Source organism: Megalops cyprinoides, chromosome 16 (genome assembly GCF_013368585.1).
Source record: "Megalops cyprinoides isolate fMegCyp1 chromosome 16, fMegCyp1.pri, whole genome shotgun sequence".
NCBI classification, from domain to species: domain Eukaryota; kingdom Metazoa; phylum Chordata; class Actinopteri; order Elopiformes; family Megalopidae; genus Megalops; species Megalops cyprinoides.
The window spans coordinates 25,836,552-25,853,744 of record NC_050598.1 but is presented as its reverse complement, the minus strand read 5'-3'; the positions used below and the strand labels follow the sequence as shown (position 1 = coordinate 25,853,744).

The window sequence follows — 17,193 nt, the reverse complement described above, 5'->3', positions numbered from 1 at the left end:
GCTAGTCTGACATCCATGTAGAGAGTGGTAGCCAATCACGTCCGAAGGTATTGCGGTAGTCTACTGTGAATGTGTAGCCTACATTTGATGCATTTTCCCCCGATTGTTTATTTGGTTATGTCCGCCTGGAGTTAAATTAAATACTATTTTTGGATCGAGAAAACAAAAATGAGCAAGTTATAGTAACAGAATTCTCACCCGATGCAATGTGTTTTCCCGGGAAATCTTTGTGGGTCTCTGTCCTCTCCACCGCTGTAGACAATGGCTTTTTATTCTCGATTTAAGTCCTTCTCCAGGGATGAAAGGTCATGGTTGCCTTTCTTTATGGATTGACAGATCATTTACCCCCATGTATATAGAAATTTACTCGTTCATGGCCTCTATGAGTCGTATCAATGGGTGAATGGGCTTCACGGCCGAGCGCGCTGGCGGGTTCACGTGGGGGAGGGTGACCCTTTCACGAGGGAATGGGTTTGTCTCGAGATCTTCGTGACGCAGCGGTTGTAAGCAGCTGAGCGCTTCTGTGTCCCACGGTTTGCTCGGTAATGACCAATTAAAAACCTAGCAATTTCTCTCTTTGTGTATGCCTCCTTTGAATAATACTAACTGCTTAATCAACCTGAAAAAGCAAGTTGTGTAAAGGGATAGTAACACAGGTTATAATTTAGAAAACAATTGAAACTGTACGTTTTATAAGTTATCAAAGTATGATCACTGTGTTTTGCAGCAGTACATTACTACATGGCCATACAATTTGTGAAACCATTGTTAACCTGTTCAGGCATTTGACTTTGGGTCACTGCTCTGCCAGAGTTGGCGGTATATTTTTTACTCTAGATTATAACCTTCCATATTTGACTTAAAACTCTTGCTACTGCTTTAGGTCAGAGTGCAGCCAGATGTCCCATGAAGGCCACCGTAAGTACCCCGGGCGCTGTGGAAGTCACGTTTCCGTGGGTACCGCAGTCACATCCTGCTGCCAGACGGAGGCATCACCGCAGGTGTTTTTTAACTTGGGGGGGTATTCACGAGGGCAACAGATGAAAGCGGGCGTGTCTTCAGAGCGGCACTGCGTGATCGCATGGCACTGCACGCAGGACTGGCCCTGGCGTGGGGGGGGGGGGGGGGGGGTCGGGAATGCCAGACACCGCCAGCTCTCCACAGGCCAGGAGGTTTAAGGGGATTTAAACATCAAAGGCCGAAGCGTGGGGAGCAGGGGGCTGGACTGGACGGCCTGGGACTGAAATGCTGGAAGGCTCTGGCTCGAGAGAGGACGAGCAGGCCGTGTCATAAAAGAAGCACCACATGCCACTGTAATTATTTATTTGCCTAACAAACGCCCTTATCCAGAGGAACTTATATTACATATGACCCATTTTTGTTTTGTTCTTGGTCACCTTAATGCTACCCCAGTGTGGAATTTCCAGTTGTGCATTGGGCTTGTCTAACCGGGTCAACCTCCGCAGCTGCATGGTAGCACTGAAGCAAGACAAATGAAACTTCTGATAGCCCTCAGACAGCCTAGTTTTTGTAGTAAAAGTCTCACTGTGCATGACAGTAAAGCGGTTGCCAGTTGGAGGATGGACGCTACTCCGCTGACATCATCTGAGGAACACACAGGCACCTGATCACTCACATGGTGCCTCTGAGCGCTGAGATGAGGAGATCCTGTCCGAATCGCGCTCTCCTGTCCCCGGGGGTGCTGTGCGCTGCTGGTCATTGTTGACAGACGACACAACTGGGATTGAACCAAGGCAGCAGGGTTCAACCTGCGAGAGATGAGCTCCATGCTGATGTTATTCATTTGTACAGCTAGATGTTTATTGAAACATTACAGGTTAACTGTCTTGGGCAAGGGTACAACAGCAGTGGCAGTGAAACTGGAAACCTTGGTGTTAAGAGTGCCGGTCCTTTCCACTGCTCCACCTGCTGCCTCACTGCAAAGATACTACACTGCATTGTCTCATCAGATTCAAATCACTGTGTATAGTCACTGCACATGGGAGTTAGACTTTGAGGCTGTCACTGGAGTTAGATAGAGACTTCTTGGATTATTTGCCGTTGGCTCACTAAAGCTCTGCTTTCTCTCTCTGTCCCTGCCGTTGTGTGTCTGTGCTGTGCCTTTGTTGTGCATGCGTATGTTGTGCCCTGACTGTGTGTGTGTGGCTGCATGTGTTTGTGACTGTGCTGTGCCTGTATATGTTGTTGACTCTGTGGTTGTGGATGATGTTCCATGTTCAGGTGAGGCTCTTCCTCAGGGCTGCTTGGTGACCCTGCACCTCCTTGCTGACCCAGGGGGTGGTGACCTTTTGCAGAGGGTGGTTGGAGTGGCTCTGCAGGCTGTGGTGCCCAAGCCCCAGGCGCTGATCTGTGTGTCGGAATGGCAGTCACACCGAGAAGGCCCCCTCTCCCCGCCTGGCCCCCTCACTCAGCCTGCCCTGGCCATAGTGCTGTTTCTAAGGGAGGAGGAAGAGGACCAGAGGGAGAATAGGGCCCTGAGGCAACTGCAGGCGCGGCTGACTCGTCCGCCGTGGCGATACCACCACACTGAGCGGCTGGCTCCACGGCACCCCCACATACGACCCTACAGCCCCGCCGGCCAGGACTTCTACAGCCTGGGCGGGGCGCAGGACCAGCCCCTCTGGGCTGTTCGGCAGGTGCACTACGGGCGCGAGATGGTTCGCTACACCCTGTACTGCCGGCACGCCTCCTTCAGTCATTCAGCCGCGCTGTACGCTGCTATCCTGGGCCGGGGAGCGTCTCTGAGGCGGGATGGGTTCGTCTGCTTCTCACTCTTCCACCCGCACCCCCGGTGTGAGGTCCAGCTTGCCCTGAAGCGGCTCGCCCCCGAGGTGCGGCCCACGCTGCTGCCCTCCGCCATCTTAGAGTTCAGGGTCCTCGACCTTCGACCCCTCCGCCCCCATCTGCCTCACCCCTGCACCCCTGTCAGCGCCCTCCGGTGGCAGACGAGAGACCACGACGGGAACAAGATCCTGCTTCAGGTTCGAAACCCCTTTTTCAATGCCTTATCCTATTGTTTTTTTTTTTGCCTGGAAAGTCATTTTAAATGTATTTATTTTGAATCTTTGAAAAGCCCACATGTGAACTGCTCATGTGTTAAATGATTTTGAGTGTAAGTGTATTACCCACAGGTCAGTGGGTGCTGGAGTGGCTGTGTGTCTCCTCAGCCCTCCCTCTGCCCCTCCAGCTCAGCTTCCTCCTCGAGGTCCTCCATACAACATACCTGCTTCCACAGCCGAGAAACTCCCAGTGTTCAGTACTGCAGCTGCAGATGCCAGAAAGAGAGAGCCAGGAGCTCGCTGTGCGACACCTCTTCCTTTCCCGAAGCCCCGAGCGGTGCATCTTTCGCCTCCTCTTCATCGTTCTCCTCAGGGTCCCTGGGCTCCCCTTCTTCCAGTTCATCATCCATTCACTTGGTGAAATACTTCCCCCAGTTGCCCCCATGCCCTTATAAGGCAACCCCCCGCTCTGGCAGCCTCTCCCAGGGCTACTGTGAACAGTCCTATTCCATTATTCCACAATGCCACAGTGCTTTCAAGAGGGTGTTGCCCTCGGCAACCAGATTCCAGCCAATCCAGGAGCAAGGAAGAGTTTCCCCTTGCCTGCTTGCCTATAACTCAGATGAGTTCTACATTTAACTGAAAGCAGGAAATGATACTCACACTTAGACAGAAGAACTTGGACAGTATAATGCAGAGTGCCAGCTTTCGTATTCTTTTCAGCTGACATTTACACACATTTCATCAATGTCAATACCATTTACCTCACATCACCGCCTACAAAGATGTGTTCCAGGTATGCCAATGTGTCTGTCCATTTCAGTGCATCTTACTACACACCGAGGTATGACTCACAGAGAGAAAAGATATTGGGTCACTGTTTATACTCCTCTGAAAAGCAGTTGATTTAGTACCAATTAGCATTTCCCTGATATCAAATTTGAAATCTGCTACTACTGTAAACTGAAAAAGAAACTATTCATTTTTGCAGCTTTCAAAAGTAAGAGAAATCTGTTATTTTCATGGGTGGAGGTAAGTGGAATTAGACATGGGATTAGAAATGGGCAAATTTCTGCAGTCAGGCAAAATAGCCAGCTGACCTTATGTGCAAATCTTTACTTGTGGCTGTGAACAAATTCCAATATGCTTTTCCCCTGCATTGTTCCTTCTTCCAGGTATATAAAAATCCAGGCAGACAGACAAGAATGATGTGAAGTCAAACACCATTTTTAATAAAACATCACCCTGTTGTGTTTCTGCCCAAGCCCCTCCCACACCCTCTTCTTGCAGCCAATCCCAGCTCAGCTATGTCAGTGCTTCTCTCTGTCCACCCTGTCCTCCATCTAGCCCTGGTCCAGATGATAAGCTTCTGTACAGTTTGTTTGTTTGTGGCAGTGGCATGCAGTGTTTGTTCTCATGGTTAAAGCTTGCTGAAATGCGGTTTCCGGGGTTCTTGTTGCGGGCGCGTGTATGCGTTCCTTTCTCCTCCTTTCTCTGTTCAGGGTACTGGCACCCACAGTATGTCAGGTCTGCAGAAAAACCATTGTAAGGAGACCTGTGTAAGAAAAAGAACAGTTTATTTACCCTGACAATGGCATACAAGCTACTGCAAGATGTAGTCAACAAAAACCGGATGCAAGCAGAAAGCCCATGTGTTCTTTAGACCGTGCTGATCCAGTACTGACACTTTATATTATTACATCATACATATATACATTATATTAGTAGAGAATTTAGCTCACAGCATTTTGTGATTCCAAACAATGTTTCAGTTTAAGAAAATTAACCATGAAGATATCCATTATCCATGAAACTAATAGCAAACTGACTTTCAATGCACACACATGTGACAAAAAACACTCTCCTTGTCCTGTCTTTGTGCAGCTGCTTTCCTGAATGACTCACCTAGGACGTAAGCAGCAGCGAGCTTCTTGTTAACACTTAAATGGAGGTAGACGGGCACCGATGTTCCTTGCTCTCCCAGGGTGGGCAGCATGAGCGCAGCCACACACAGCACTCCCACCAGCACAGTGAACGCGCTAGGTCCCCCCGACACAGTCCGGCTTTCTGTTCAACACACACAAACACACACGCACACACACGCACAGGTCACATGGGATCCACCTGCCAATACCAGACTAGAAGGAGTAATATCTGACATACTTCAATACGGAGGTTGTAGCAATTGCACCTGTCTGTATAACTAATAATACTACAACGGCATTTGTGTACTTTGGGATCAGATGTTATAGGCAAGTTTTTACAGCTTAAGTTAAAATCTGAATGTCCAACAGTTTTTTTGGAAACAGGCCTAAGCTTTACAATTCATAACTTTTAACAATATTTAGAAATAGCAGGTTATTTACAGAGATACAGCATTGTAATCCTTCTCATATCTACAGTATATCTCATATCCACATCTCCTATCCATACCCCACTGGCTTTCATTTGTTTGGTATTTTAGTACATTATCAGCATTCCCATTAAAAATGTTAGACAAAAGGAATTTAAATTTACTTTCTATTAAAAAATTTTATTAAAATCAAATTATTGCTATCTCAATGGTTTTTATATGCTCTGAAATACATCTTCATCTACAGCTACTATCTGGTCAAATGTCAGTTCTTTAGGTGATTTCACTATATTGTATTTTTGGAAAATCATTACTTAAATGCCTGTAAATAATAAAAAGCCCAACTATCAACAAATGGTTGAACTGTAACCTCAGCTGTATACAGCAGAATCGTGTTAAGTTTTCATAAGTAGCTTAGAAACTACTGGACTTGTTCAAATTAGTTAAAAAAAAAATCAGCTTCTGTTTTTTTCCAATAATATTACATGATCTCGTTTTGACAGTCTGGCATCTTTCACATCTGGACAAACTGCAACCCTCAGTTTCACCAGAAATACAGGAGTGATTAAATATTTACAGCTCTTGTGTTCTATTCTTTTTGCTAGTGTGTCTAATGGTGAGGAAAAAATAACAAAAGCGTATGTGCCAGAAACACTCAGTTTAATGGCCCACACATCTAGAGATACAATCTACTGGAACTTTTTGTCACATGTTTATCCTGCAGATGCTTAATAAAGGCCAACCTACATTACCAAGATAATTATTGACAGGACATATTCAATTCAGAGAGATGCTGCGCACTGCAGTTGTTGTACAGATCCCACTTACAGTATAGAGTTTGTTTTAAACATAACTTGAAATAAGATGGCAATACACATTCCTTTGAATGTGACCAACTCCAATTCCTGAAAGATACTGTAAATCTTCAAGGATCAGCTGAATGCACCCTCTGTAATTGTTCACTACCCCCTGGTGGTCAGTTAGAGGTATTGCTTGAATAAGTACTGCACTTGCCATATTAGTAAGGTTCGATGGTGCAGAAGTAAATGTTTGTAATGAGCCATACTTGAGGGTCACTATGGTTAATTCTGTAGGGAACCCCAACAAAGGCTTAACTCTTGGTGCTATATGGTATAGGCTATGCCTGTCAATCCACAACTTGGCGGATGGAAAGCTAAAGGAAACCGATCAGGACAAAGGGAAAGGTTACCAAGTGCTGCACCAAGCCAGCACCATCAGCATCCTCTCCTCTGCAACCAAGGGTTCGAAAGGATACAGCACCCACTTGTGGCAGAGACCTGCGCTTAGCCGCATCTACCTGTTTGAAATGCAGCCTGCTCAAAGAAGACTCTCTCAGCAAGCCGCTCCTTCATCCTGCGCTTCTCCTCCTCCTCTTCCTCCTGGGATTGGGAGAGCTGGGGCTCCAGGGTTGCTGAAGGCAGCAGCGTGGCGATCACCTCCTTGCGGCCCAGGGCCTTGCTCTGGTTCTGGTCTGACACCTGCAGCCGGAACTTGTCGATCACGCCATAGTGGCAGGCCCGTACGTCCCTGTGCCGGATCACACTGTCAACAGGAAGAAGGTAACCAGAAGTGGTTGGGTGCAAATATGAAGACAGAGCTACAGACCACTGGGGCAAATGGAGGAGGTAGATATGATCTCTCTAACTAACACATATAGAGGGTGGATATATTAGTGCTATTATAGATGTACTCACATGTCCACACAGCACTGTGGCTTAACCGCTCCTGTGGCATCCACCACAGCATATTTGTTAGGTGCTGTACATAGTACTGGGAAAAGAGAAGGTGCACTGGTCACTAAAATGGTATACTTATGTATCCTTGTGTACCTTTGATCTTTGCTGTAAGCAGCTTGTTCACATGTATACATACTGCACTTTGTTGTTTTGTGTGCACTTTCTCTGAGGTAAAATATCTGACCTGACAGAGAGTGGTATGAGATTAGTGTGCTGTTCGCTTATAACATCCATGCAGAAGAATTCCTGATGACCGCAGCAACCTGCTGTAAAAATCACGTGAATGCGGCCAAAGCGGAGGCTACGCTGGATTATGACATCCCACTGACCTTTGAACTTGAGGGCAAACTCATAGGGGTTGTAGAGGGTAAGCACCTGCTTGTGGGACGCCTGCTCATCGGCGTAGAAGGCCAGCTCCGTGGGGAACACGAACACAGGGAGGGTGCCTTCGGCAAGCTGGGGCTGCCTGCTCCGCTGCTGCATTGACGCAAGCCACACCTGGGCCTCTCTCTTCCTCCTTCCCTTGTAAACGTGCTCGAGGCCTCTGTCTATCACGCCCTCCCTGTGGGAGATCTGCAGGTGTGTCACCCCCCTCCTCCTCTCAGCTCCTTGGTAGCATTGCAAACACCCTTCAGAAGAACGGAGGGCAGTGATTATTATATTACCTATATTAATACCTTGCCACCTAAGTCTGCTGGTATGAGAGACAAATATGCATTTATACAGTACGACAGTTAAAATTGTACAAAGAGCTGCATATTTAGGACAAATGACCTTAATCATGAAACTGAATCAGTATCATTTCAGTATCTCTGACATTTCAAATAACTATGACATTTTAAGGTGGGCATAGAGTGTAATGTCAAATCAGTTATTTGTATAGACTTTTATTGGATGGTTTTAACCTCAGAAATAACATAATACAGATTAAGGATTTTCTATTCCATGAGATGCAGACATTATTGTGTGGTGTGGGTTCTGTGTAGACTAAAAAATTATTAGCTGGTAAAATCAGAAGAAAATGAAAAAAAATAATATATTGCTGGGGTTATTATTTTGGAAATAATACAATTCTGAGCTCTCTGCTGTTTTCCTGTGAGTATGTACTTCTCCTTGTCCAAGCATTAAAGTAGTTTTAGAATAGTTACAATAGTATTTTTAGAGGTGTAGTTACAGTGTTATATGCGTTATACTGCTGATGATATGAAATATATTCCTTTAAGTAAGGAAAAAAATTCTAGTTCATGGAATAGCAACATTCCTTTACTGAACACTCCTTTATCTGAATGGGTGAGTCCTTCCTGCTATCAAGTATGAAAGGATTATTGGAGTGCCATTAATTATGAAATTTGCATTGTGGCAGACAGGGGACAGATTACTTGGGGTGACATTATGTTTAAGAATAGCACTGATGTTCCACCAGTCTTCAGTGGTGCATGAGGTGGAATCCTGTAGGACTGACTCGCTGAGTTTTGTGCTGACAAAGATAGATCTGAAAGTGAGAGGGGAGTGTGTGATGAACTTCCTGCAGCATGGGTTCTCCTTGTGCTTCATTTAGTCAGCAGATAAGAATATTACGAGATGGAAATCTAGAAAGAGTTCCACATTCTGTCAACCCAGAAGAGGTATTACAACTGTAATCAAGGCTGCTTCGCACAGTCATTTTTAATATAACTCCACCTGTCAGCCAAGAGCAGTGCATATCTTGCATGACCTCTTAACTGTACAAAATCAACAGCGGACATAAAGCCAACAGAGAACAAGATTAAGTATGATTTAGACCAGCTGCCAAGTGTGTTGAATTCCCAGGAGCAAAAAGTAACAAAGACTACACTCCCATTATTGAGCTTTACCGTAGGGAATGACTGTATAATTTCATTGCACTTTGACCCTAGTTGTCGATTTATTATTGTTACTATTATTATCGTAGCAGCTGTATATTCAGAATGGAACTGGTTATTATCAAACTGTGTGACAGATCGGCACGTTTCAGCTCTGGTCTACATTTCTGTATGGACCATACGTCATTATATGCACCGTTGTCGCTTGGGAAATCGCTGAAGATAAGAGCATATGCCAAAGTAATGTAAATGTATGATGTGTCTGTATGTTAGAAGAGATCATTTATTCATCTGTATTATCACCAAATGACTAAATTGGAAACAAATGGTGCAGCCTTTTGTCCTTTGATAATCGAATTAGGTGGCACTACTTTTGGCCAGACAACACCCGAAGATAAGCGTCACGTTTTTAAAATCCTGGCAGGGTGTGATCTTTTTTCATGTCATGAGGTGTGCTAAGGGTAACAAAACGTGCATGGCGTGTCAGGGCCACCAACAAATAGTGATGAAAACGTGCCAACTGAATGTGCGGCCTGCCTCAGCAATATATGCTGCATCAGAGGCAGAACTGTCTTTATATAATACACCTTGATTCCACCTCCACGTGCCTAATCACGTCAGCGTGTTTATAGGGGACGCTTTCAGAACTGTCAATTTTAACGTCAGTCCCTTGCAACGCTTTTGCAATGTCTTGCCAGCTAACCAGCCAGACAGGTAATCGTGCCCCCCTAATACAAGCGCTTTAGGTAATAGATTGCGGGTAATCGTTCATCATGTCAACTCGCAAACATGCGCCCCGTAATGACAGCCCGTTAGCTTGAAAAATAAACATTATTATGACTCCATTAATTAGCTAATGTCATCTATCTAGTGAACCAGCATTAGCGAATATCGATTGTCACCGAGAAGCTAAGCTTGGCTTGATAGGAAACATACGTGGTAAGCTACGTATTGTTGAATTAAGCTAATTTACTGCATATGAAAAAGCTAAAACAGGTAATCTAACTACACCGAGTGTAGCGTTATACGGTTAGACAAGACAACGTTAGCTTCGTAATCATCCTTAAAATTGGTGACGGAGAACCCATATAGCGTATCTAGCTAGCTAAATCACTTGAAGACTTACCCCTCTCTCATCAGTTCTATTTGTCAATGAGCGTCAGCTATCTAGACAGACAGCCAGGAGGCTTTCACTTAAGTGTTGCAGACAGGAGTCCACCCTGCCGTTTTCTCTTCTCTTTCCTTACGGTTATGAGCTGCAGTTCCACAAGGTGGATGCTGGGATAAAACAGGCTCCAGCGCCAGAGACGTTCGATGACGTCATAAACACTCGACAGTACATTCCCGCAGTTGTGGAGCGGTTCGTGTCTAACTCGACTGCAAAATGCAGCGGTACAAATAGTCTACAAACGTTAAAACGATAAACATAGGTTATAGTGATTGTATTCATTTTTTGTATAGGAACTCTCCATATAATGAAATCAGGGGAACTGTAACCAGTGCGTTTTTTTTCCAACCTTTTGCTGATTTCATCATAGACACATGAGGGATGTTTATTATTGACAGCAAATGCAAAGTCCTTAGTCGATGTCTAAAATTAGGCTGGCTGTGGTGATCTGGATTGATTTCCCTCTTCTCATTGACAACTGTTCGACTCAGTCAACAAGACACCTGCAGGAAGTTGCCCTTGTGTGATAGTTATAAATATGTTTCACTGGCTGTCATTTCAGCACTCGCCAAATACATGTGTCATTACTTCAAATTATACAGCTTGACATTGATTGTTTCCCTAATGTTAGTATACCGAACAATGTTGGTTCATGTTTCAGCAATGTTCCCTAAAACCTGATTTGAAGAAACAAAGAAACAGCGAATATTAAGGGGGAAGGGGAGTTGTGCTTCAAGTCTAATGTTAATAACGTATGCTTGCTATATCAGAGTCAGTGGTGACACATGAACTACAAATAGGGGAGACGCAGGACATACCTCTCCTTGGTAATTATTATGTGTAAATGTTCTTGATAGTTTTGCAGGATTAAAAATGATGCCAATTTATAGTATTGCTCATTTTGAGCAGTTTTTACTCAGTTGCTTCTAATACAGTGGAAGCACTATGCAGTATAGCATAGTGGTTAAGGAGCAGGATCATGACTAAAAGGTTGCTGGTTTGATTCCCCACTGGGTCACTGCTGTTGTAGCCTTGGGCAAGGTACTTGACCCAAAATTGCCTCAGTAAATATCCAGCTGTATAAATGGATAACATTGAAACTGATGTAAGTTGTGTCTGCTAAATGCCAATAATGTAATATAATGATGGAAAAAAAAAACTAATCATGAACCAATTATTTCAAAATAAGCAACTTCATCTCTTTTCCAATTGAAAAAAAAAATTACTATGAAGTGAATTAAAACACTATGAAGTGTTAATGAATCAGCTGCTAATGGCCTCCTCAAACTGGCAAGCACATAAACCACACATTATAGGTTCAGGACCATGATCAGTTTAAAGGTAAATTCTACGTAACCTCTGACCTAATGGTCAAAGAAAACCTTTTCTGAAGTAATCTCTTTCTCTTGCGTTAGTTGAATAGCCAAATTCTACAGTTTGTCAACAATGCAGAAAGCACATGCAATGGCAGGCTATGACCAGAAAGGAGAGCTCCTGGAATCCACAAAGGCGGGGGGAAAACAGATGTGAATTCTAATCCTTGAACACAAACCAAGTTCTATTAATTACAACCTCAAATGGGACAAAACAGTGTAAAAAAACTACATTAGCTCTGATAGGTAGGCAACTTGTTTAATCAATTGTACTGAAAGTCACTCTGGATAAGAGTATCTGCTGAATGATTGTAATGTAATGTATGAACCCTTTTACAGGAAACCAGTGTTTACAGGAAAACAACCTGTAATTTCATAGAATACTTAAGAGCTGAAATACTTTTGTGTACTAAAAAAAGATGAAGGAAGTCTGCAGCATGGTTTCCACCTCTTGCAATTTTACCATTACTGTCAGTCTTTGATGGCCTTTCTCACGGTCTCAAAATGTGAGTATCAGGGTGAATGCGTAAGAGCTGGCAAGCCTGCTGTGCTCGACTGAAGGGAGAGGGCAATTGGATTTGCTGATGTGCCACTGAAAAGGATGAACTTTTGACTTCTCTCAGAGCAAGAGGAAATTCCAGGAACATGCTAAGCATGGCTTTTGCCCTTTAACTAAAAAATGTTTAAGAAATCAATCTATTGAATTGTAATGAACATCAAATATAACATCAAATATAGGCGCACAGTGCAATGTGTCATTCTTTGCAACAAAATTGAGACATCAATGGCAGGGGACTGTCGGTATGACATGAAATTATAAGGTTTATCATAATGGTATGTTGAACATGTTTTTCATTCTGATTTACCTCTGAGCAATGTGCATCCACTGCATATACACACATTCAGTATGCAAGCACACATTAAGTCAGTGCTGGGAGTAAAACAAACAAAACGCCAAAACAGAAAAAAATTTTATTGCAATGGACACGTTACAATTTTAAGATCGACCTCAACTGAAGCAATCTGTTCTGTTTAAAGATGTTCAAGACTGGAAAAGCTACTGTACAATCACTATCATGTAGCGGACGCTCATTTTACAGTGACAATCAGCTTAGGATAAATTCTGAAATCTGTTTTGAATCCATTAACTGCTCTGGAGGTCACCCTGGATAAAGGCATCCCCTAAATAAAATAAAATATTGACTAAAGTATTATCAACATTTTATATAAAACAAGGGAATTCTTAGGTTAGCACACTGAAATTGTACATAAATTGCCTGTCGCGCTAGTGTTGCTGCAATAAAAATATACATTATGTAAACGTTGACACTTTAACTGTGAAAAACGGATTTTGTTACCAGGGTAATTTAATTAATCAAAAATAATTTCCGTAAGACAAGCGTGGACCCGTTGGTACCAGTTTTAAAGAAAGGCATGCTACAGTCTACGATGCGAGGTTAATGTTTGGGTTACTTTTGTTTGACATTAGGGACTGTAAAGTGACTGGGATCTGGCGAGCTTATGCCCCTGCCCCGACGTGCTAAAAAACTTGTGTCCAACTGCAAATAGAACGCCTCGAACCCGTCGGCACACACTGGACGGTTGGCGGTTTGTGGCTCGTGTTTTCGCAAGGTTCGGCTAAGTAAACACTACCCAAGGAGAAAACTGTGGTATTCTCACCATTATCTCTGCTTCAAAAACGACCCACCTCGTGTGTCATACTTAAATAAGCAATGTAGCACCATTCTAAATAGAATTTTACATTTGTAGACAACAGAGATTTGATTACATACACGACGGTTCCCCGTCCTCTTGCAAAAAAACCTATAGATAACCCGATAGGAAGCCATGTTCCAGTAGTGTATTTCCCGTTTGCGAGGACGTGCAGGCTCACATTCAAGCAGTTGCACTAACATGGCGCTTCAATGTGCTTGTTACAAAGGAGATAACCAGGAGGAGGGGAGGGTTGTGGGCAAGGCACGATTATTTTAATAACTGTACCATGAAGCAACTCCCCCACCCCCACCAGGACAGTCGCACGGGAACAAGAAAGGGAGGTTCTTTCATTATGCTCAGCAAGATATCTCGTCTTGCAACCCGTGTTCAAGTTCTAGGGGCGATCAATGACCCCCTATAAATTGATGATACACACTTTGACATGTTCTCCCCTCGCGCGCTGATGACGAAACCAACCCAACTTTCAACCTTACGCCAATTTAGATAATAGCAGAATATCACATTTTCACCCCTCCTCGGTCTCCCTCCTCCGTCTTGTGTGCAGAGCAAGACGGAGCGGACTGGGGAAAGGACGAAAAAACACTCGCCGACCTCATTGCATATTTATGCAATAAAGGGGGAGTGGCCACTGTGGCCGGTCTCAGCCAATGGCGTGGTGGCAGTACGGCGAAGGCGTTTCGGTCCGTTCGGAAGAGAAGTTCTCTATCAGCGCGAGCCCCGGCAGCGCTCAGTAAAGACAGATAGAGAGTCAGGCGGCGGTAAAGGGGTGGCTGTAGACCCTCTTTTGGGGGGGTCCGATTATAAAAAATATATACACACATATATACACGCCCAAGGCCGCAAGATAGGTCCTATGCCGACATTAGGTCTTTTTTTAGCAAGCATATAGCGGTATCTCTATAATTTTAAAAAATGCCTATTTTACTTTTCCTGATAGACACGTCCGCTTCTATGAATCAGCGCACTTATTTGGGTACGACGTATCTGGACATTGCTAAAGGCGCGGTTGAGATCTTTATGAAGGTAAAGAATAATTTTACCCCGACTTTTTCAGCATACTATTTTGCCTTGTTGGAGCTGAGGGTCCCTATAACAGATTCAGTCGAAATTAACGTGTATTGTTTCGTTTTCTTTAACAGCTGCGTGCCCGAGACCCGGCTAGTAGAGGCGACAGGTACATGCTAGTTACATTTGATGAGCCACCATACGGAGTTAAGGTAAATAAATACTGTTAAATTGTGTTTTGATGTGGTTGAGGCGGAATATTTTCTGACAGTGAGACTCTACTGTCCCTCTGGTTCGTAGCTGCGGGTATGGGCGGCCTCCCGGCGGCGAAAACGGCTAATTTTTGTTAAAATATCCGCAGACCCGGAGAAGCGCAGCCTCTGAACATGGCGGACATTTTGCTTTTGTATTGAGAAAGCGCTCGGCCGCTGAGATGGAGGCGGGGAGATTTATTATCCACCGTGACGTCACGCGTAACGTAGCTCCTCTCGGATTGGACAACTGGCCTGCACCTCTTCTTACGCCCTCCTCCCGCATCCGTTTTGTGGCTTCCCTGTGTGCTCTCCCCTTGGCCAATGCGGACTGTCCAAATCAAACTTATTTTGATTTACTCAAGCCTTTTTCTAAGTATAGATACTTCTTTCCAGCCTTTATTTTCACCTCAGGTAAATTTTAGGCGCACCTCTTTTTATGAATTGCTGTTATGTTCTTTTGTTTCAGTCAAGTACCCCTGTAAGGAATGTACTTCCTGCCCTCCCCATCCACACACACATATAGCATTCCCTCCCACTGTCCGGCCCCTTCAACACATAAAGTGAGCACCAGAGAGCACTCCAGCAGGATTCATAAACAAAATTCATGACCTTGCCAAAAGTTGAGCAAGAGACAGGAGAGAGGCTGTAACGCTAACATTATGTAAAGTACACTGGGGTGTATTTTGGGAGCTGAGCTGGGTACAGGGTAAATGATAACTGGGCAAAGCTGTCAATCAAAAACACAGAGACATAAGCCTGAGGCTCATACGTGAGAGAGTGGAGCGTGGGTTCTTTCCCACATGAACAGCAAATTGCAGGATAGGCTGTAGGAGTATACACGGTATACAGGCCTTCACGCCAGCAAGGCATGTCTTGTCATGCCTAGGGCCTGTGGACTCCCAGATCACAATGTGTACCGAGGTACTCCCTACTCCACCCCACCACGTGTAGATAGTTACTGACATGACTGATTAGAACTACATCTTTTTTTTCTATCCTGTGGCCAAAATACTTACCTCAGTCTGTGTGCCTTTAAGGACCCCCACCCTGTTTCAGTTCAGTTCCAATCAGTGATATTTCTGTGAGAATCACATGGAATGTGATTTTAACCCGCAGATGTGGAAGTGCTGTAAGGAGTGCAAGCTGGCGTGCTCGACTCTTGCTCATATACAGTTAACTGACACTCAGAAGGATAGATCTGAACCACAGTGCAGACTATCATCTGACCTTTTTTATTTAATTTATCTCTGAATCCTTCATCTGACCTCCACAGTGGCTAACGCATTGCCATATATGTAAGAATATTTGACAGTTGTTAGTGGAACATAAGGCATTACACCTGTGATAACACCTTTACCTGGGGCAGTGGCACGTGCAGAATTTCCTGTGCGTGTTGCAGATATGTACTGTTTGTGCGTTAGATTTTCGGTGTGCGTGTTGCATGTCTCGACTGTTATAGTAGCGGCGGCACGCGCGCGCGCATAGCCCGTTCGCGTACACGGCGGGGTCACGTAGGTGTGCCGCGTCCGAGTAATTTTAGCAGCGCTCCCCGCCGCGCGTGTCACGGGAAGCGGCGTGCTGTTTCTGCAGCCTGGCATTGACGGTGACAGCCCGAGTGGCTTCGGTCCCTGCGAGTTCATTAGCTCCGTCTCCCTGGCATGTGGCCAGCCGCCCTCTAGGGGGCTCTTCTCCCCATCCGCTCCTCCGACTTTTTTGCCGAGTCTCTGTTGCACCCCCCCCTCCTCACACACACACACACACTCCCCCCCCATCCCCCCCCCCGCCGCCACCCCCGGAATGAGGGGTGTGTCGGCACTGCCAGTCTCCTTCCTCCATGGGAGCAGACTCTGCTTGTTTTGTTTTCCATCATCAGCTCCGCTGTCTTCTGCGTCTCTTGCAGCTCGGGTTCTCCGTCTCCCCTCCCTGCCCCCGCTCTCTCTTTTGTTTAGTTGTTTTAGTGTTGGGGAGATACTTGAACTCTGGCGGAGCTGCTCACTTAACACTGAACTTCCTGTTCCTCCCCATCCCTAGCCCCTCAGCTTTGCCAGTAAGAAGTCCCCCAAAGTAGTCCCCCCCACCCACCCCCCAGGCCCCTTCTCTCTCCACATCCAGGCTTGGCTGGTCCAGCCAAGCGCACAACAACGGTGTCCCCTGTGTGCTCTCTCACAGGGGGGAGACAGAATCTGGCTGCTGCCTCAGTGCTGATCCCTCCACAGTGGCTTTTCCCCTGTCAATTATTCATGAGATATTCAACTGCTAATCAGTTAAGAGTTCCACTGAGATGCTGGCTCTGACAATACAGGCCCTCCCTTGCTCTTAGCCTTGCTCACTGGCGCCCTCTTGGGGAGGAAGGATGTCAGCATCTGCTTTGGTGTTTTTTTTTATCTTGTTTTTCTTTTTGTCTTTTTTTTATTTGACGTTTTTGCTCTTTGTTCCCTCCTTGTTGCGACATGTGGTTCAGAAGAGGGTGCCCGCTGTCCTAAGAAGTTAATCTACTTGGAAACCTGCCAACATGCCAAATATTTTAACACGTTGGAGGTTTCCGTTTCATTCAAGTTTGTAGTGAAGATGGGCTGTGTGCTAACACAGCTGGGAAGAAGAACAGCAGTTATGCTGTTGTTATGCTTTTCGTTGTGTAGCATGTTTTTGAAAGTGTGCATGTGTGATTTTCCTCACTGGATCCGG

At 45.0% G+C, this 17,193-nt stretch overlaps 2 protein-coding genes across 2 annotated transcripts in view; one reads left to right on the top strand and one right to left on the bottom strand.

The window, feature by feature from the left end:
* Positions 1–4,116: 4,116 nt before the first annotated feature.
* On the bottom strand, positions 4,117–10,208 carry LOC118791503 (motile sperm domain-containing protein 1-like). The gene is made up of 6 exons (XM_036548880.1): positions 10,098–10,208; positions 7,460–7,759; positions 7,089–7,164; positions 6,692–6,936; positions 4,926–5,087; positions 4,117–4,575 (listed from the first exon to the last, which is right to left on the bottom strand). Exons 2-6 carry the CDS (start codon positions 7,611–7,613, stop codon positions 4,544–4,546), a joined length of 669 nt encoding a protein of 222 aa, XP_036404773.1. The 5' UTR covers positions 7,614–7,759; positions 10,098–10,208; the 3' UTR covers positions 4,117–4,543.
* Positions 10,209–14,002: 3,794 nt separating this feature from the next.
* Positions 14,003–17,193, top strand: part of LOC118791376 (integrator complex subunit 6) — a 21,851-nt gene continuing 18,660 nt past the window's right edge. The window contains exons 1-2 of the mRNA XM_036548722.1: positions 14,003–14,272; positions 14,389–14,466. Of these exons, the coding sequence (XP_036404615.1) occupies positions 14,162–14,272; positions 14,389–14,466 (189 nt within the window). The 5' untranslated portion in view covers positions 14,003–14,161. The remainder of the gene's footprint in view (positions 14,273–14,388; positions 14,467–17,193) is intronic.